The 18,442-nt window shown below is 58.4% G+C and overlaps 1 protein-coding gene across 1 annotated transcript; it reads left to right on the top strand.

The window, feature by feature from the left end:
- The first annotated feature begins 88 nt into the window (after nt 1-88).
- Nucleotides 89-5,873, top strand: RCC1 (regulator of chromosome condensation 1). The gene is made up of 9 exons (XM_019547939.1): nt 89-195; nt 293-480; nt 784-963; nt 1,050-1,146; nt 1,746-1,868; nt 2,386-2,541; nt 2,751-2,870; nt 3,195-3,347; nt 4,385-5,873. The coding sequence occupies exons 1-9, from the start codon at nt 123-125 to the stop codon at nt 4,558-4,560; spliced, it is 1,266 nt and encodes a 421-aa protein (XP_019403484.1). The 5' UTR covers nt 89-122; the 3' UTR covers nt 4,561-5,873.
- The last annotated feature ends 12,569 nt before the right edge of the window (nt 5,874-18,442 follow it).

Here is an 18,442-nt window from a genome sequence, read left to right as displayed (position 1 = left end):
GTTCAAAGCCGGGCGCCGCCCGCGCGCGTCCAGCCGCCGCCAGTCCGGGCAGCCGGGGTTTCCGGGAAGCGCCTCCCGCTTCCGGGCGGCCTCTCACGTTCCTCTTCCAGGCGCGGAGCAGCATGTCCGGGAAGCGCGCGGCGAGGAGGAGCCCGCTGCCCGAGGACGGCTCTCCGGAGAAGAAGCGCGTCAAGGGTAGGTGTCAGGTCTGCTCCCCGCCCGGGCGCTTTCCGCCGTCCCGCGGTGCCGGCTCGGGCTCATCGAGCCTTCCCCTTGCTTTCCTGCGGCGCAGTCTGCCACCCGTCGCACCGGGCGGAGCCCGGGCTGGTGCTGGCGCTGGGGCAGGGCGACGTCGGGCAGCTGGGCCTCGGGGAGGACGTGATGGAGAGGAAGCGGCCGGCCCTGGTGCAGCTGCCGGAGAAGATCGTGCAGGCGGAAGCAGGCGGCATGCACACCGTCTGCCTGAGCGTGACGGGCAAGGTGAGGCGCCGGCGCGGGCAGGGGGGCTCCTTTGGGCACCGTCGCTTGGAGCTGGCGTGTGTCGGAGGCTGCTGGCATAGGTGCGTTGGCTGCCGTGCTGGGGGATCGTACTAGCTCCCTCCGCCAAGCCACCCTGGGGTGTAGCGGGCTCGCAGACCCAGGGTAAGTGACCCCGTGGACGCACGTGTGTCTCCATGCCTGTGATCATCCACAGTGGGCTGGCCGGTAGACCTCTGGGTTGGAGCCAGGCATCTCTGTGTGGCACCGGGCACCTTTCCCACTGCGCCACGTCTCCACGTGCAGGTGTACACCTTCGGCTGCAATGACGAGGGGGCCTTGGGCCGTGACACCTCCGAGGAGGGCTCGGAGACCAGGCCAGGCCTGGTGGAGCTGGAGGAGAAGATCGTGCAGGTCTCTGCTGGCGACAGCCACACGGCAGCACTGACGGACGACGGCCGCGTCTTCCTCTGGGGCTCCTTCCGGGTAAGCCGGCTGCCTGGGCACCGAGAGCCTGCTGGGTCTTCCCGAGTTGGGAGCTGACCCTCCTCGTGTCTTGTCCCCGCTCGCAGGACAACAACGGCGTCATCGGCCTGCTGGAGCCCATGAAGAAGAGTGTGGTGCCTGTGGAGCTGCAGCTGCGGTCGTCCGTCATCAAGATAGTCTCAGGTGAGCCCAATGCCTGTGCCTCGGGGATGAGCTGCTCCTGCCAGGCCTGGAGTCCACCTCGCTGCTCTTTGCTACCGGCCGTGCTGAGCATCCAGCATTGCTCCTGGGCTGCTGTGGCTGTCGAGCCGAGCCCAGGCGTGCAGCGCCTCTGTCCCTGGGAAGCAGGGGGCCAAGGAGCCGTGCCCAGACTAGGACAGGGGCACTGGTGGCTGCTGTCAGGCCCTGCCAGCACAACTGTGTCAAGTCAGGACGTGAAAATTGGGCGTCTCTCTGCCTGCAGCTTCAGCAGCTGGTGGGCTTGGATCAGCTGGGTGTCTGTGGCATGCAAGGGTGAAATGCCACTGGGTGTTAGCATCACACGCTCAGTGCAGATAATGCGCCCTGGCTCTTCTGGCTTAGCTCAAAGAGGAAAGCTTCTGGCTTCTCTCTGCATAGTGAGGCTTTACTGTGGCTTTTGGAGCTGGGCATGGTCTCTGGCAGTCTCCCAGCATGGCGGTTCTCCAGGGGGACAAGCAGAGACCCGTGCGTTTAGCAGGAGGATGGGAGACTGCAGCAGGAAAGGCTGTTGTTTACCCCCCCTTCCCTCTTTGTCACCCCAGGAAATGACCACCTGGTCACGCTGACCACCGACGGGAGCCTCTACACATGCGGCTGTGGAGAGCAGGGCCAGCTGGGCCGCGTGCCGGAGCTGTTCTCCAACCGGGGAGGACGGAAAGGGCTGCGTGAGTTATGCTGCACGGTCTTGGGCATTAAAGACTGGCTTTAATCTTCCCGGGCAGGGGCTGCCTGTCTGGCCAGTCCTTGGCCCTTGGCTCTTCTGTTCATCCTCGGTAGCTAACAGCAACGTGGTGAAGTTGGTGCTACAGCCCTGAGGGCCCTTGGTGTCTTGGGAGTTGCAGTGTAGCAGCAGCATCATTGGGTGAAGTGGGGGTAGGTCCGAGGGGGTGGGTGTACTCATGCCCATCCCTCTGCTAGCGATGGAGATGGCAGTGGCAGGTTGGGTGTGACGCCTTCGAGCAGGTACTTGGTCATGAAGTCTTTAATTGTAAGGGAAGGGGATGGGGCAGCCAGGCTTCCCTTCAAACCGGCCATTGCCAGACCTGCTTCCAGGGGCGAAGCCCACATGGGCACGTGGGGGCTGGGCACCTTCCGGCAGCCAGGACGCCGCTCGCCTGCGAATGTCGCCCCTGCTGCTGGCGGGGCCCGAACCAATGCGCTCGCCCTCCTCTCCCGCTGCAGAGCGGCTGCTGCTCCCTCAGCGCGTGCCCCTCAAAGGCCGGGGCGGCAAGAACAAGATGCGCTTCCAGGACGCCTTCTGTGGGGCGTATTTCACCTTCGCCGTCACCCAGGAGGGACATGTCTATGGCTTCGGTCTCTCCAACTACCACCAACTGGGTGAGCCATCCCTTGCGGTGCTTGGCAGCTGTCAGCGGGCCCGCCTGGCCTGTGGGAGCTGGGTGCTGCCTCTCCCTCGGCTTGGGCCGGTTTTCCTAGCACTCTTGAAGGACTTGCCCCGGGTCTGGACAGGGTGGAGGGGAGTGGGGAAGGCCAGTGCGCCCCCCCGCCCCGTGATGTGCCTGACCTGGTTTCGTTGCCTCCGGCAGGGACCCCGGGCACCGACCCCTGCTTCTCCCCGCAGAACCTGACGTCCTTCAGGAACTCGACCAAGTCCTGGGTGGGATTCTCGGGCGGGCAGCACCACACGGTCTGCATGGACTCGGAAGGTGAGTGGCAGCTCGTGTTGCCTGCCCTGCCCTGTTCCCAGCCCTGTGGGGTTGACAAGGGACGAGAGCAGTCCGGGAGCTGATCTCCTGCTAGCCCATGCAGGTGGTGAGGCTGCCCCGGGGCCGTCCGTGGGACCAAACGCAGGCAACCTGTTTCCCCTGGACCTCAGACAGGCAGCGGGGAGGGTGCAGGGCTTGGCCTCCATGGCGTACATGCTGCTGGCTTGCTGCGATTCGGAGCCTGCTGTCAGCTCACACGGGGAGACGCTTTGTTGTTCCCTGCTCGCAGAGCACAATGCTTTTCTGGTGTCTCCCCTGTGCTAGGTAGAGCCTACAGCCTAGGCAGGGCAGACTACGGCAGGTTGGGCCTGGGAGAAGGTGCGGAGGAGAAGAGCGATCCCACTCCCATCCCGGGGCTGCCGAGCGTGTCCTCAGTGGCTTGCGGGGCGTCCGTGGGGTACGCCGTCACCAAGGATGGTAAGTGCATATCGGGGGCTGGTGCCACTGCTCGGGCTGCCTGAACTCCCTTCTCACCTCCGGGGAGCACAGTGGGGGATGAGTCTCGGCTGCGGTCGGAGAGGTGATGCTGCTGCGTCCTCTCCTCCAGTGTAGGCTGTCTCGGCTCTCAGGACTGCAGTCCTCCCAGGGCTGGCTCCAGCTTTCCCACCTGTCCAGGGTGCTTCAGCCTGGGTCTCCTCACCTTGTCCGGAGACTACGAGCCCAAGTGTAGTCCCTTTCTCAGCCTGATTGCTGGTCTCGGGTGGGATGCATGGCCTGGGGCATGCGCCTGGGTCCAGGAGGGAAGCCACTTAGACGTGCCCCATGTGGCCTGTTCTGTGCTGGTCTCCATGTGTGGAAATGCACAGGAAGGGGGTTTTGGGTGGACGTTCTGCATTCCAGCTGTGAGTGCTGGGAGCCGGGGCTACGGCCATCCCCTGTCCCCTTGTTCAGTTGGTAACCACGTGGGCGGTCGGTCAGCGATTGCAGCTAGGCCAGGATGAGAACGGCTGACCTCGGCATGCTCACTGCCTCCCTGGGCATCCTAGCTCAGCCTTTCATGGAACCGTAGAGCAGCAGAGCTGGAAGGGATCTCCGGAGGTCACGGCTAGTCCAACCCCCTGCCCGAAACGGGATCATCCCAATCCAAACTCCATCATCTATAGACTTTGTTTTGCTGGAAGGCAGACTGGGGTGAAACCTGCAGAAGTACTGGGGTGAACGTGGCAGTGAGGCCGGCAAATGGGCAGTGAATAAGCTGGCAGGGTCAGGCTTGGGCAGAATAATCCTTCAGTGGGTGAACCAGATGTTTGTAGGTGGCTCAGCCCTGTGCAAAGGGATGCTTCCCCCGCAGCCTTGCTCTGTGCACGGTGACTTCTGGTTGGACCTGACCCTGTGCCCAAGTCTGCGTTCGAGTCTGCTTCCCCAGCTCAGTGTGGGGACGCGCCCACTCCTGTCTCGGGTCTGCCCTGTGCTTTCTCCTGCCTTATAGGCAGACGGTTTCTTTCTCTCTGCAGGGCGAGCCTTCGCCTGGGGCATGGGCACAAACTACCAGCTGGGCACAGGGGAGGACGAGGACCTGTGGAGCCCCGTGGAGATGACCGGCAAGCAGCTGGAGAGCCGCGTAGTCCTGTCGGTGTCCAGCGGAGGACAGCACACTGTCTTGCTGGTCAAAGACAAGGAGCAGAGTTGATGATGCGGTCGGGCCAGCTCAAGCACGGCGATTAACGCAGGATGGCTGGGGCTGGGCCTTGTGGGGACTGCGTTGTCCGGGCTCCTCCAGCCTGCTGCAGCGTGGGGAGGCATCCCGGCTCCCTCCAGGGCCGGGGGCAGGGGCTGCGTGGCTGGAGGGAGCCTTTTCCGGGACCCCTGCTCTCTCTGGAAACAGGCACCTGCCCCCCAAGGCTCCTCTTCTTCCTCACCCCTGTTTTAACTGTTTCCCTGAGCCAGCAAAGCTGGGGCTCCTGCAGCTTCAGAGGCCTTGGGCGTCTCAGGTTTGGCCTCCATCTCCTCCTCTACCCCAAGCCCCTCCTGGCCTTGAGAGATCAGGGTTTTTGTTCCATGAATATGGCCAAGCCCATCTCATTTGAGGTGAGGTTGAGGCTGCCTGTGCCCCTCACCTTCCTCTCTGCTCCCCTGGGAATCCCCCGTGCTGACCCGTGTCCTGGTCCCACATGAGATCTGTGTGCAGACCAGCTGGGGATCTTGGGGAAGGGAGAGCCTGGATCTCTCTCTTCTCCCCCATCCCTTCTCTCATGCAAGAGCTTTGCAGCGGCTTGGGCTGAAATGTCCCAGCATGGGAGCTTGGAGCTCATCTGCAAACATCACCCCCGGGTCCAGTCACTGGCAAAACCAACTGGCTCCTGCTTCCCGCGTCCGAACACAGCGGCCCTTGGGGGAATCGGTGCCTGGAGATCCTCCCAGTTTCCTTCCACAGGCAGACGAGGGCTGGGAAGAGGCTTGTCTTCCTGTTGCCCCTGTCTCAAGTACCTGCTTTTAGATCTGTCCTTCCCCTGTTCCCAGCAGGTTTGCAGACAGGCTGCAAACCCCCACCCTCCTCATTTTTGGTAGTGGATGGTTTTTCTTTTGGTAGTTTTTTAGTTTCTATCCCCTTGCCCGGGGGCTGTGATGGATGGCCACCATCACTTCTGCCCTGGCATTAGATGACTCGCCTCTACCAGCCCTGCTGTAGGCCACTGGGTCGCAACGACTGCTGTTCCCGTGCATCTAACCAGCCTGGGGGCCGGCCCGTCTCCTGCCCCGTTGTCCCATGTGCCCGCTTTCCAGTACCCTGCTCAGGAGCTGGGGTCCCTCCATGAACGTTTTACACGTTAAGTTATAGCAATATCGGGAAAGGGGGGTGGAGATTGTACAATAGCTCAACCTAGGCTGGATTTTTTTTAAATAAAAAAAAAAAAATGGAAATTGAAATATTTTGGTGGCTTGGTGTAAAAGAGAGGCAAGAATGTGGAAATTTTAACATTTGGAATAAAATGAATCTTGTAACCTCGGGTCTGGATCCTCTCTCAGGGCAAAGGTGACATCCCAGGATCTTTGGTTAGGCATCTAAAGTGTCTTTTTGGCCCAGGGCCTTTGTGAAGATGCTGGCATCTGATGTTGGAGCTGTTCTGCTTCTTATACTGAGCTGTCGCTTCTAAAATGAGAGGTTTGGAGCATCCCGTGATGCCTGCTGGCTGCCCCTCGCTGCAGCGTCTGGGCTTGTGTGTTCACTGACCGCGCAGCAGCTTGGCCTGAGCCACTCGGGGTAAGTGAGAGCCCACCCGGGAGCACTGGTTCATGGTTTTCCAGCTCTTACGGGTATGAGTAGGGTCCAGCTGCAATGCTCTCCCCTCCCCTGGCCAACCAGAGCTGCATTCGGGGATTGAAATGCATTCCCCAGCCCTGTGTTTGAAGGGAACCCAGGACCAGAGCAGGGTCTCACGTGTCAGGCTCGCTCTCAGACCCATTTATTCTTTGCTAAAACAGCCTTGAATTCATAACTGAGCTAAACAGGCTTCACAGCTGGGAATTGGGAGGGGGATGCAGTCGTTTTTGGGCCGGAGCAGATGCTACCGACCCCCTGATGCTAAAGGAAAGGGACAGGTGCTTGCTCCTGACAAAGCCGGTGGCTGTTTCCTTCCTGAGAGCCTCTGCTGAAGCCCCCCCAGATCCGCTGGGTGATCCCAGCTGGCCCTGCATGGCTCAGGCCAGCTTGGCATGGTGTTGTTTGCTCTGCCAGAAGTTGGCGCAGCTGTTAAAACTCATGTCTGGATATTACAGGGTGGGTCCTGTCTTGGATCCTGTCTCTTGTCTGTGCAGCGGCTGCTGCCTGTTGGCTCGCCTTCCCCGGCTGCCCCTCTGGCACTGCCTCGCAAGGGGAAGCGGTGCCCAGAGTCCCACAGGTCCCAGGCAGCTGCTTGTGTCCCTTGCAGGGCTGTTCGTGGGTGTAGTTCTGGGATGCGGCCACGACGTGGCAGCAGCTCAGCAGGCCTTGTCCTGCATCAACCCGTGCGCAGCACAGGGCAGTGGAATAGGACCTATATTAAAACCTGCCATATTTGATATGCAGGTGCTTATACCTGGTCCTTCACCCCAGGCCTGTCTGAGCCCAAATGCTTGGCTTTTGGGAGCGAGGTAGTAGCACCCAGCCACCCCACACCCTTACCCAGGGAGCTGGCCTGTGCCCCCAGGGAGCTGACGGGACTGTAGAGGAGCTCAACCAGCCAGTTAAGGGAAATCGAGGCACAGGGACAGGAAGCAACTTGCCCCGCTCACCCAGCAGGCCAGTGGCCACAATGGCTATCCGTGGTATTAGCTGTGCTTTGGTGCCTGGAAAATGCTGGTGATTTTGGGGGTAAGATGTAGGATCACAAGAGGCAGCCAGATGAGCTGAAGGCACTCGGGATCATCCCATCCCTTGGTTGGGAAGGGTTGGGGGGATAGCTGCTGTCCAAGTCTGAGCTGGGTTTTTGGAGTAGGGCTGGCTCCTATACAAGGGGCCAGGAGGGGGAGCAGGAGCAGCTCCTGATTTGGGCAGGGAGCTGGCCTGAGCCTTAGCAGCAGCGATGCGCTTGGGGAATGAGGACTGACTTCCTCGTGGCTACTGGTGCTGGCCTTTCTGGCCCATGGGGAAAGCCGTGTAGGGGCTGAAGGGAACATCGAGACTGTCTTAGAAAAAGAAACTGCATCACTTGAATGAACCGATTCCCATGCCAGTGTCCGGCTCCCAAAGCTGTCCTTCCTTGCTCCATCGGTCAGGCAGCGGCACGCTGGGAGGGCAGAGGTCTTCACCCACTGATGCTCCCTCCTGGACAGGGCGCTAGAGGCAAGCGGTTTAATCTTCTGCATCTTCTGAGGCATGACTTTGAGTCTGGCCCTTCGCCCTGGGCAGAGCCAAGAGCTACCCAGGGGTCCCTGCTCGTCTGGAGAGGCAGAGGTGGCCGGAGCTGGTGGTAGTCACCATGCAGCAGCTTCAGAAGCTGGCCGGCCTGGCTTGATGCCGAGTGCATGCAAGGCCGGGGTCAGGGTCGCCGTTCTGTCGGCTTTCCTCTCTGAGCACAGCTCTGGGATCCTCCAGGACCTGCGTGTGGGTCTGATGGGGTCTCAAATGCCAAAGCTGCTGGCAGTTCTCATCTGGGTCTCGCTCTAAATGCTGCTGCCGGCGTATCTAGCACAGACCTCCGAACACCCGGCTCACCTGGGGTAACGAGGCAGATTTGTTCCCCCCACTCCCCAATCCCCTGCTGCTTACAAACAGGCAGGGCTGGGAAGAGGACCCCTGCCGCGGGGCTCCTTCTGGCTCCTTCCTTGCAAAGCTGCTCTAGAAGATCCCAAACGAGGAAGGGCACAGAGGTGAGGGGAAGGGTCTGCAAGATGTCAGGAAGGGCGAGGGGGCAGGATGAAGGTGCTCCCCTCCACCTTGGGCTGTCGGCCCTCTTGGCTGGATGCTCTGCCCCCCTCCTTCCTGCCGAGCTATCAGCATGCAGGGCCCTGGGAGATCAGCATTGCTGTGGGGGCTGATCCGTCCGAGGGGCCGTGGTGGAGCAGCACCACGGCCCCCAGCTCTTGCAAAGCTCGATGCTGTTTACTGAGTGCAGAACACCATCCAGTGCACGTCAGCCACTTGCACGAGAGCGCAGTGTGCTGTGCGTGACCTCTCCAGCCTGGCACCATGCACGAGCTGGCTGGAGCTTGGTGCCACCCCTGCCCACTTCTGTGGCCTTATAAACCAGGCCTCCCAGACTGGCTCTGGGGGAGCAAAGGGCTGAGGATTTGCCCACGCAGCCCTGGGACCATGCAGTTTATTGGTGCTGCCAGTGACTCTGCAGGAAATGGGCACCAAGATATAAATCCCCAGTATGGATGCAGTGGTCTGTGACTGTCTCACAAAATGTCCAGAGAAGCATCAATCCAGTCACTCCCTTCTCCAAGGCCTTTCAGCTGCTTTCCTGGACCCAAATTGGCAGTTAGACACAAGCTGAACCCTGCACCTAGAGCCCAGGAAGTGGTGCCTATAGCTGCAATTCTTTATTGTCTCTGTACAGAGATGGGCATGGCCAGGCCGGCAGAGAGGGCTGCAGGAGACCTGGGTCTGGTTCCTGGCTCTCCCCAGCGTCCCTGGGTGCGTGGGTCTTGCACTTACCCTCCCTGCCTGGCCCACCCGGGAGAGGTGTCCACTGCAGCCCCAGCTTGGACGTGTTGGCTGTATAGAGGCTTCTTTGCAATGCCTGGAAGAAGCCAGCTGCTGCACCCTGGGCACGGCGAGTAAATGACAAGCTATTGATCCAGCTGGTTCCTAACTGGCCTGGCGCTCGAGCCGGGCGTCCGTGCGCTTCAGCTGCATCGACCGCTCTTTGTGCCGGGGACCGCGGGACTCTTGTCTGGCAGAAGCAAACAGCGCAGTTTGTTTGATATTTTATTTATGTGTCATTTAAATTAATAAAGAGATTATCCCCCGAATAGTACGAGTGCAGCCATGCTCACTGGGCGACCTACATTCCCCAGCCCCGATCCTACCGTGCCCCTGACCAGGCAGACGGTGGTGGAATTGCTGCCAGGATCGGGGCCTCTCTCCAGGTGTATCAGGTGGCTGTGAGCAGCTAGAGAGCTGCCCTGCTCCACTCCAGAGATACCTGCATTGCAGTGATAGGGGCACACAGGGCAGCTCCCAGAGTGGCAGCAGCAGCTGTCTGCTCAGCCGGCTCGGGGCCCACGGATGGACACGGCTGGTGCATTAGGATCAGGCCCCCGCGCTGGAGGAGCACGGCGGGGGCACGGGGAAGAGAGGTGCAGCAGATGCGTGCGGTTGGGTCCCTGGCCTCCCCACCCTTACCAGGCGGCAGGGATCTGGGTGCATGCATAGCAGGGTGAGAGGTTTGGGGGTGGGTTTTGTGGAGGATTAAACCCCACTCCTTCCCTTGGGGAAGCATTAAATCCTCAGGGTCCAGGGATGTCAGCTGGGCTTCGGGGAGGAGGACTGGAGAGGAGACACCAGGTGTCCTGGCTATAGCTCACACTTCATTACTAGCAGCGGGGACAGGACTGCAGGTTTCTCCCAATACAAACCCTTTCTCGCTGGATGGGCCCAGGGGTGACCTGTCCTGAACCCCACTCCCCATTCAGCGAGGGTGGCTCTCCTCACCTTAATTAACACCGGTGCTTCACATCTCTGACACCTGTTGAGGCTTTGGGACTGGGACATGGTCCTTGGATGAAGCCTGGGTCTTCTGGCCATCAAGGGACTCACCTGCCCCATCACTTTTGTAACCCTGCTGCTTCTGGGGTGGACACAGCAGTGCGCAGCAAATTGCAAGTGCGGGAAGGAAAGGTGCTGGGGCTCAGGCTGACCGTCCCCTGCGTGGCAGCCCCTCTCGGGACCCTCGCTGGCGTGGCTGCGACGGCAGCTGTGGAGCGCTCTGAGCCAGGAGCCGCGTAGCACTGGCGTCCCCCGGGTGATGGGGAACGAGACCTGAAATAGGCACTGGGCCACCTCTTCCAGGCAGAGCCCAGCATAAGGTAGGGTTAAACAATCAGGCCCTCGTTAACCTGCTAATTGCTTTACAGGAAGTAGGAAACCTGCTGAGCAGCTACAGAGCAGGGCCAAGGAGGATTCCTCTGGACTGGAGCCTTTCTCTCTGGATGGCCAAGATGCCCAGGTTTGTCTCGTGTTGTTTGTACTGGGGACTGAAGTGCAGGTGCTGGGGGGCTCTCCTATGCCTGGGGGGCTCAGGTCTTGCTGGGTTCTCCCTGCTCCTAGGATCTAGCTTGCTGAGGACTTGTCTGGGGCCCGGCACAGCTTGAGGCAAGGGGCTCCTCACCCTGAGTGCCGATGCCCCAGGGCTCCTGGGTGCCCGGAGCCGGGGTGTGGACCTTCGTGCTTGTTGGGCGATGCATGTCTGCAAACCGTCACGGTGACACGGCCAGGACCTATCTCCTGTGCCCTTAGGGCTCTGGATGTCTAGCTGGCCCCGTCAGTGCTAACAGGAACTGGGGGCAGCGTCCGGCACGGACCGAAATGCCTTTTGCTTGCTAGGTTGTTTGCCTTTGTGTCATCCATCACGGCATCTGAGGGGCTGTATCGCGTGGGGGGCTCTGGGAAAAGCCCTAGATGCGAGGGCCTGCTGTGGTTGTGGCTCATGCCAGGAGGCCTGGGGGTAAGGGCATAGCTGAGAGGGGCGCAGCAAAGCGTCCTCTCGAGGGCAGCTCGGGGAAGCCTCGCAGCCCCCGTGCGTGCGGACGCCGGTGCGGGGTTCGGGGGGAGGTGCAGCCCGGCAGTGGGTCTGGGATTGAGGGAAACAGGCTCCTTTTGCTGGGGGCTGGCTAGCAGCCTTGGCTAAGGGGCCGTGGAGCTGATTCGCCCCTCTGTGCGGTGAATGGATGGGGCTGGGCTCCTGCCTGTGGTGGCAGCACGTGCCTTGGAGCCAGGGCATGGCCACCTCCTTGTCCGTCCCCAGGTCCTGGGCTGGGAGCAAAGGGCGCATGAGCCATCTGGCATGGGGACAATGACAAGAGTGGCCCGTGGCTTCTGTCGTCCATCTCCCCCTGCCATTCGCTTCCCGTTCCCCTGCAAAACGCTGCCAAATCCAGTTCTGCTTCTCTGCTTGTGGTTCCTTTTTCTGCCTCCCTTCTCCTTTCGAAAGGGAAAAAGAGCTGTGTTAGAGCATTTGGGGGCTAGTCTGTCTATGAAAGACTTCCAGCTCTGCTACCAGGAGATGCCTGGGTTAGTCTTCCTCTGCCACAGTCTGTTCGTGTGGCCTTAGGCACGTTGCTTCATCCTTCCAGGCCTTAAGTAGCCCTGCCTGCCCCTGCTGAGGGGAAATGGTTTCTTTCCGAGAAGCTGCCTCCCAGGATGGGGCTTGGATCTGAAGCATCCTCCGTCTCTCGCCGTAAGCCAGGATGGAAAGATGTCTCTGGCCGGCAGAGGCGCAAGCACTGGCTCTGTGCGGGTGGCACGAAGCATATGCATCTTGGGGAGGGGGATGCCTGAAGCCCTTCTTAGGATGCATACAATAAAACCCAGACAAACCCTAAACAGACCAAATGCTAAAATACCGCCATCAATGTAAAACTGCGCCCACATGTGTAACCCCTCCAAAACGCCTGCCCAAAGCAGGTCTCGCAGCTCCCGGGGAGATGCATCGCCCAGGCCCCGAGGGGGAAGGAGTCCTAGAGCTGGGACACGACCGAAGAGCGACCTTCCTCCTGTTTCTGCAGGCTGAACTTGGGTCACAAGGGTACTTGCGGGGGGTGGGACGTGGCCGATCTCGGGGATCGCGGTGCAGCGCAAGGCAGGAGGTAGGTGGGCTGCATGGGTCAAAGCCAAGTACCATGGGTTGTTTCTGGTAAGCGATTGAAAGCCTTTTGGAGGCTGACACAAGCAGCAGAAGGCTTTGGCTCTGCCGGCTGGAAAACCGGCCAGTTCAAATCAGAGCATCCTTCTCCCCGCTCCTGCTGGGGAGGTTTTGTTCAAAGGCTACTGAACAGGCTTGAGCCCTCGTCGTGCGGGGACAGCAGCAATCTGTGGCGCCTGGGTTATGAATCCCATTTCGGGGAAGGCTCCTTCGGAACAGGCCTGTTTCATCCATTTTTAGAAGGAAAAAGAAGATTTTTTTTAAATGCATTTGAGCCAAGCACGGCAGAAGCCCCTTTGATATCGTTTGCTTCTTTCAGCATGACAAGCATGAAGGATCTGGAGAGTCTTTCAGCACAGGCATTTCAAAGCTGCCTAAACATTTAATTAAAAGTGCAGCTCTCCTTTGTAAAGTGGCTCTGTGGGGAGGGAGGGAGATGCATGGGCTTCCCAGCTTTGCATCTCTCTTCTCTTGGAGCAGCCTTGGGTTTTACGGGAGGAGAGGGGGTGGGAGATGTCTTCTCAACCGGCAGCCTGCCGAGTTGTCCTGGGCTCCGGGCACCATGCTGGTGCCCGGGGAGCAACCTTGGCCTTGCTCGTTGTGACCCCAACTGGGGGCACAGAGTTGTGTCCTGGGTCTACTTGTGATCCTCGCTGATGCCACGAGGCCTGGGTTGAAGGGTTGTAATGGTGACCCAGACACCTTGCAAGGACCCGGGCAGGGATGGGGCAGACCTGAACGAAAGGACTCAAGGATGTGGGCAAAAAGCCACAGGCAGCAGCTCTGCTTCGTTCATCAGCAGGGATCCTTGTTTCCTCTTTTAAATCAAATACCCAATTTTCAGGTTAAACAAAGTAAACCGAAATCCACATTTTTTTTCCATGATTAAAGTGAAATGCTAGTAATAAAGAGAGAGAGAGTGGTGTTTCAAAATGAAATGCCTCTCTCTATCAGTGGCACTTCATTTTAATCATGGAAATGTGGATTTGGGGTTACTCTCTTAATATCTGAAAATAGGGGTGTTGTGTTGGTTGGTGGCTTTTGCTTGATCGGAGAGGACCAGGATCCCTGTTCATCAGCCCTGGGGAGACTGCGGTTGGAGGCTCTGGATGGCTTCTTGCTGCAGCTCGTGGCTGCCCCTCCACACCTGGTCCTGTGGATCCTTGGCTACGCTAGCACCACTCCCCATCCTCCTCGTCATCCGGAGGAAATGCCAGTGCTGGTGCCGTATCCCCAGGCAGCGCTGGTGAGACCCCCGTGCGGGATGCTGGGAGCCAGGCGTCTCGCCCCCGCGGTGCACGCGCCGCGTCTCCAGGGCAGAGCAGAATTACCTGGAACTCTGAGGCCAGGCTTCCCTGTGGGCAGACTCCTTCATTAGCACAGTAATTAAAAAAGAGACAGCCACTAATTACATTAATTACACAAAGAACCCAGCAGCCAGAAGCAAACCAATGTTAGGGGCTCATCCGATTTGCAATTATTCTTTCTTTCTTTCTTTCTTTCTTTTTTTTAAAAATAACTTTGCCCAACATCAAGGACTTCTTCAGCCAAAGGAGCAAGAATGGATTAATGCCGACTTCTCTTCCAGGAGAGGGGGAGAAATCTTTTCTTTATCCCAGGTGTGTGTGTATATATGTGTTTCAAACTGCTGGGCTTGATTCACTGCTTCAGCTGAAAGCCTTTTGTCTCGGAGGTCAGCCCTCTAATACTCTGCTTGGTTTTCTAACTTCTCCGGCTTGCAAAGACGTTGTCCTTGCTTTTCCTGGCAAGGATGGCAGTCGTCCTTTCCTGCCTTGTTACAGTCAACTTAACAGCTGCAGGTCTGAAGGGTTCAGGCTGTTCCTTGCATTTTTTAAATTAACATTGGTAAAGACTTAATTGTTCTGACCCTGCTGTCTCTTCCTCCATTTTCTTGAGTTTCTCAGAGCCAAAGGCTTGCTGCCCTTTCTCCTCATGGCTGCTAGCCACCAGTTTCTTGGGGCTGAAGGCTATGTAGCATGGATGCATCATGCTTTTGAAAGAGGGAGGGGAGATTTGAAACCCCCTTCCCCTAACTTCGATAAGTTTTTAGAGCCAGTTGCAAGGGGGTGAGCACTTCCTGAGCAGGTAACTGTTCGTGTGCCTGCACATGGGGTCAGCTGCTGGGGTTTTAGCTTCCGCTGGCTGTAGGCACGCAAACTGTTATTATGGAGCAGCCCCCCCCCCCCCCGGTTTCCCAGCTGGGGAGTGGGACAGGGTTTCCTGGAGGGCTCACAGCAGCTCTCAGCCCCGGGATGCTCCAGCTTGCTCTGCTGTCAGGCCTGGCTGCACTCTGTCCTCGCCATCTGAATGCCGCAGCCTGTCTCCTCGGGGGCGTTGCGTGGAGGCAGCGCTGCGGCTCTGACGTCTTCCTGTTGCTATTTTTTTCTTGGTACGTGCTTGGCGAAGTGGCTTCATCTCCCGCTACTGGAATCAGTTCCTCTCCTTGCTTCTGTAATGAAGGCCCACGCACACTTGCTCTCACCCCAGTGCACTCGGCAGCCCACTCCAGTTTGACTATGTACTGCCAGTACAGGCACTGGCTGACAGTGCCATGGGGTCTGCCACCATCCCACAATAAATACCCCCCTTGGCTGCTGGGTCCTGTGTCCTACCTGGCTTTGCAGAGGCCCGCGGCTGGCTTGAAATCTGTACTGGGAGCAGGCAGCTCATGCCCACGTTTGTACATGTGGGCGCTTGTACGCGCCACGAGATTTGCCCTTTCAGGCGTTGTGCACACTTGTACATGCCACGAGATTTGTATCCCTAACTCCGGCACACTGCCAGGTCTGCTCTGCAGACGTGCCGGTTAGGATGACTCGGGTGTCCATGGTTTAACGACAGCCTGTACTCCTAGTGGAAGGTCGTAATGCAGTGTTTCTGAATTAAATGCATCCCTCTTCTAATAGGGTTGCATGCCTCATTTCCCACACTGGCTCATGCTGGCAGGAGGGGTAGGCGTGATCAGCTGTTTGGAGCCAGAGCTGGTAGCGCCTATGCGATGTCTGAGACAGGCTGGTTTGCTGAAGAGGAGCTGACTGCCTTGCTTCTTGGGGTCCGGGGGCCCACGCCTTTCCCCACTGGAGAGATCAAGTCCAGCTCTTAGCAGCTGAGCCAAGTGGTTGCTCCTGGAAGGAGTCGTGGGTAACCAGCGATGGGGGATGCATGTCAAGGCTCGAAAGGCTCGGCCTCCGAGTCCAAGGGGCCAGGGCTTTCTCTAGAAGCTGTATCTGGGTTGGCTTGAGACCGTGTGAAAGGCTTGGAGGTCCAAGCCAGCCCTCCCCTGAGGGGAACTGGATGCAGATGCCTTGGAAAAGCCCCATCTTGGCTGTCCAACAGAAACCTCCTCCTTGTAGCTGGTGCCATCGGGACGAACTCTGCAGGTTCCCATCTGCGGTAGCAATCTCTGTGGCTTGGCACGCGTGGCACAAATGAGCCCCTGGCAGTCAGGCAGCTCTCCTCTCCTTTATGAAGTTGCTGACGCTGTGGATGGGGTCTTCGTTCTCCATCAGGCAACCGGCAGTAAAAGGAGGGGGGAAAAAGCAAGCCATTGTTGAGCTAAAGCGGCTGGCTTTCCGCGGGATTCAGCGCTAGCTGCGCTGCTGTGAGGTTGGGTGTTGGCTGCAGCTAAAGCTGGAGGTGTTGATTGGGGGGACGGATACTCCTGCTGGGCCTCGAGAGCCTGGAGGTTTCTGGCTGGAAGGTCTTGGCCCTCCGCTCGGGGTCAGGTTGATCGCTGCTGCGGGGATCGGAAGGAAATGTTACCCCACAGTCGGATTCACGCAGACACTGGAGTTTCACCTCCTTCTGTAGCAAGGCGCATCGCCCTCTTCCTTGCATCTTTTGAGTGCGTTTAAAAAAACAAACAAACCCAAAACCTCTTTGGCTTTGCAAGGGCAGGACAGTGCCAATGCCCTCAATCCCCTGCCTTATCAGTGGCCAGTTCGAGGGCATGTTTGTTCCAGGCCTTGTGCCTGGTAGTTGCATGTACCGGTAGATTAGATGCACACTTCTCCCCAGCAAAGCTCATATTCCCGTGTGTGTTCAGTGGCTAGGAAGGCTCAAAGCATCCGTGCAAAGCTCTCTGGTGCTAGCAAATGCAACAGGTGACTTCAAGACAGGGGAGGTCTATTCTGGTGGCTTGAAGTGACTAGATTGTTGTCATGCAGTCACAAAGCTGGAGGGAAGTGCTCCTGCGTGGTGAATTCCCCTGCCCTAGCCCCAGCTGGCACTGCGAACAAATGCTCTTGCAGCCTTCTTTTAAAATTTCTGCGCACACCCCTGCCATCCATATGCTTCCTCTCTCTGCTTCCCTCCTCACACCCCCAAAAGATGTCCTCTAGTAGCCTTTTTATACCTAGGGAGGAACTAACCCGCTCTGTCCGGACCATGCTTGGGGGGCTTTGCATGGAGAAGTATTCACGTCCTCTTTCCAAGAGTGACTCCAGCTATTTTTTTAGTTCTCCGCCCCCACCCCCGCCAAAAAAAACCAAACAAACCCCAAAACACCCCCTCTGCCTTGTTTTGTGCTGTTTGAAACCCTCTTGGAGGCAAGCATATGGTCCATTAGCAGCAGAGCGACACAGATGGCTGTGTGGGGCTCTCCAAATAGGACTTTCTAGACAGACGTTGTTTAGCAGAGACCTGTTCCTTTTTGCTCCAGCGTATGTTGGCTCACGCGCTTCTCTCCTTATTGCCTGTGTCTATTTCTGGAGGTAGCAAGTGCAGGAAGACTTAACGAAGAGATGCTGGGATCCTCCCGGACGGTAGGGATGTGCTGGTACGCATGAACTGCCGGCGGTGGCACTTGTAAGGCAGCATTGCTGCAGGACCCAGCGAGTGGATGTGGGCACGCAGGGGCAGAGACACCTGCCAGCGGAGGAGGAACTACTTGATGTGACGAATATTCATTGCCAGGTGGAGAGAAGTCACTGGGACAGCACCCAGAGACGCCTTTTTTTCTTCCAGCATCTCTTGTCACTGAGCCTTGCTCCTTCTGGCTCGCTTTCCTTCTCCTCCCAGCCCCACATCTTCCCAGAGGAAGGCTGGAGAGGACTCTGAGCAATGCCTAGCACGTGGCCTGGTGGTTAGAGCAGCTTGCTGGCAAGGCTCAAGTACCCATTGGGCGTGTGTGTGCACGCGTGGGGGTGGGGGGCTGACCTTGAACCCCTTTGGTAAGTGCCCTATCCACTAGGTCGCCGAGCCCCTCTTCCCCAGGCAGCGACATGCATAGCTGGGCAATCCCAGTTGGATGCAGATGCTACCACCTAAATGTCAAAAGGTGACACTTGGGTAGTTGCAGAAGTGCCACTGAGTTGCACAAACGTGGACTAGGAGATGGCCCGATGCATTCGAGCCAGCGGGTCGCGTAGGACCCCTCGGCCCCTCTCCGTGCTGGAGTTGGTTCCCTGCCGGTGTTGCCCTGAAGGAGAGCTCGAAGCTACAAGCCTGCACGGTGTGTCGCGGCCTCCTCAAAATCCAGTCCTTCCTTCCCTCCCTCTCCTCCCCCTTCCCGGACGGCGGCGAGAGGCTGCGGTGGCGGACCCCGTCCGAGTCCCGGAGGCTCGGCGCGTCACGACTCCCGTGGGCAGGCGGGCGATCCCCCGCTGAGGCCGGGTGGCCTGTGCCGCTCGTCGCCTCCCCTGACAGCCCCGTGGGTTCGGTCGATTTGAAAACCTGCCGTGAGCTTGTCCCTGCCGCCTCCCGCTGCGAATCGCTGCGTGCCCAGAAGTCGATGCTGCGGCCAGGGGAGGAAGCCGGTCCAGACGAGCTGCTCTAAATCAGCCCGCAAGTCATGTCTCCCCCTTGGGTCTCAAAAGCTAAAACCCTCCTGGATGAGCAGACTGAGCTGGGTGTATTTAATGCTTTGGCGAGGCCTGGAGAACGCGTCTTCCTAGAATAATTTGATTGGCTTTCTCTTTTATCTGAGAGGATGTTGTGATGTGTCAGGATTTGGGGGCAAGGGGTCTCACTGAAGTAAATGGGTCTTTCACTGTTGGGGAAAAAGGGTAACAATATCCAGTAGTTGGAAGCTAAAGCTAGGTGAATTCACACTGGCAGTAACGGGCAAATTCTTACCAGGGAGGGTGATTTTTAACCTTAAGCGCGGCTTCTCCATGACTAGCGTCCTTAAATCCAGCCTGGATGGCTTTCTGGAGTTCCTCCAGGAAAAATGAAGAGTTGGTGGTGAAATGCCTTGCTATGCAG

The sequence above is a fragment of the Crocodylus porosus genome, unplaced genomic scaffold, assembly GCF_001723895.1.
Source record: "Crocodylus porosus isolate Cpor-Errol unplaced genomic scaffold, CroPor_comp1, whole genome shotgun sequence".
Classification (NCBI taxonomy): Eukaryota; Metazoa; Chordata; order Crocodylia; family Crocodylidae; genus Crocodylus; species Crocodylus porosus.
Note: the sequence above shows the minus strand (reverse complement) of the source record. Positions and strands in the feature narration are given on the sequence as shown.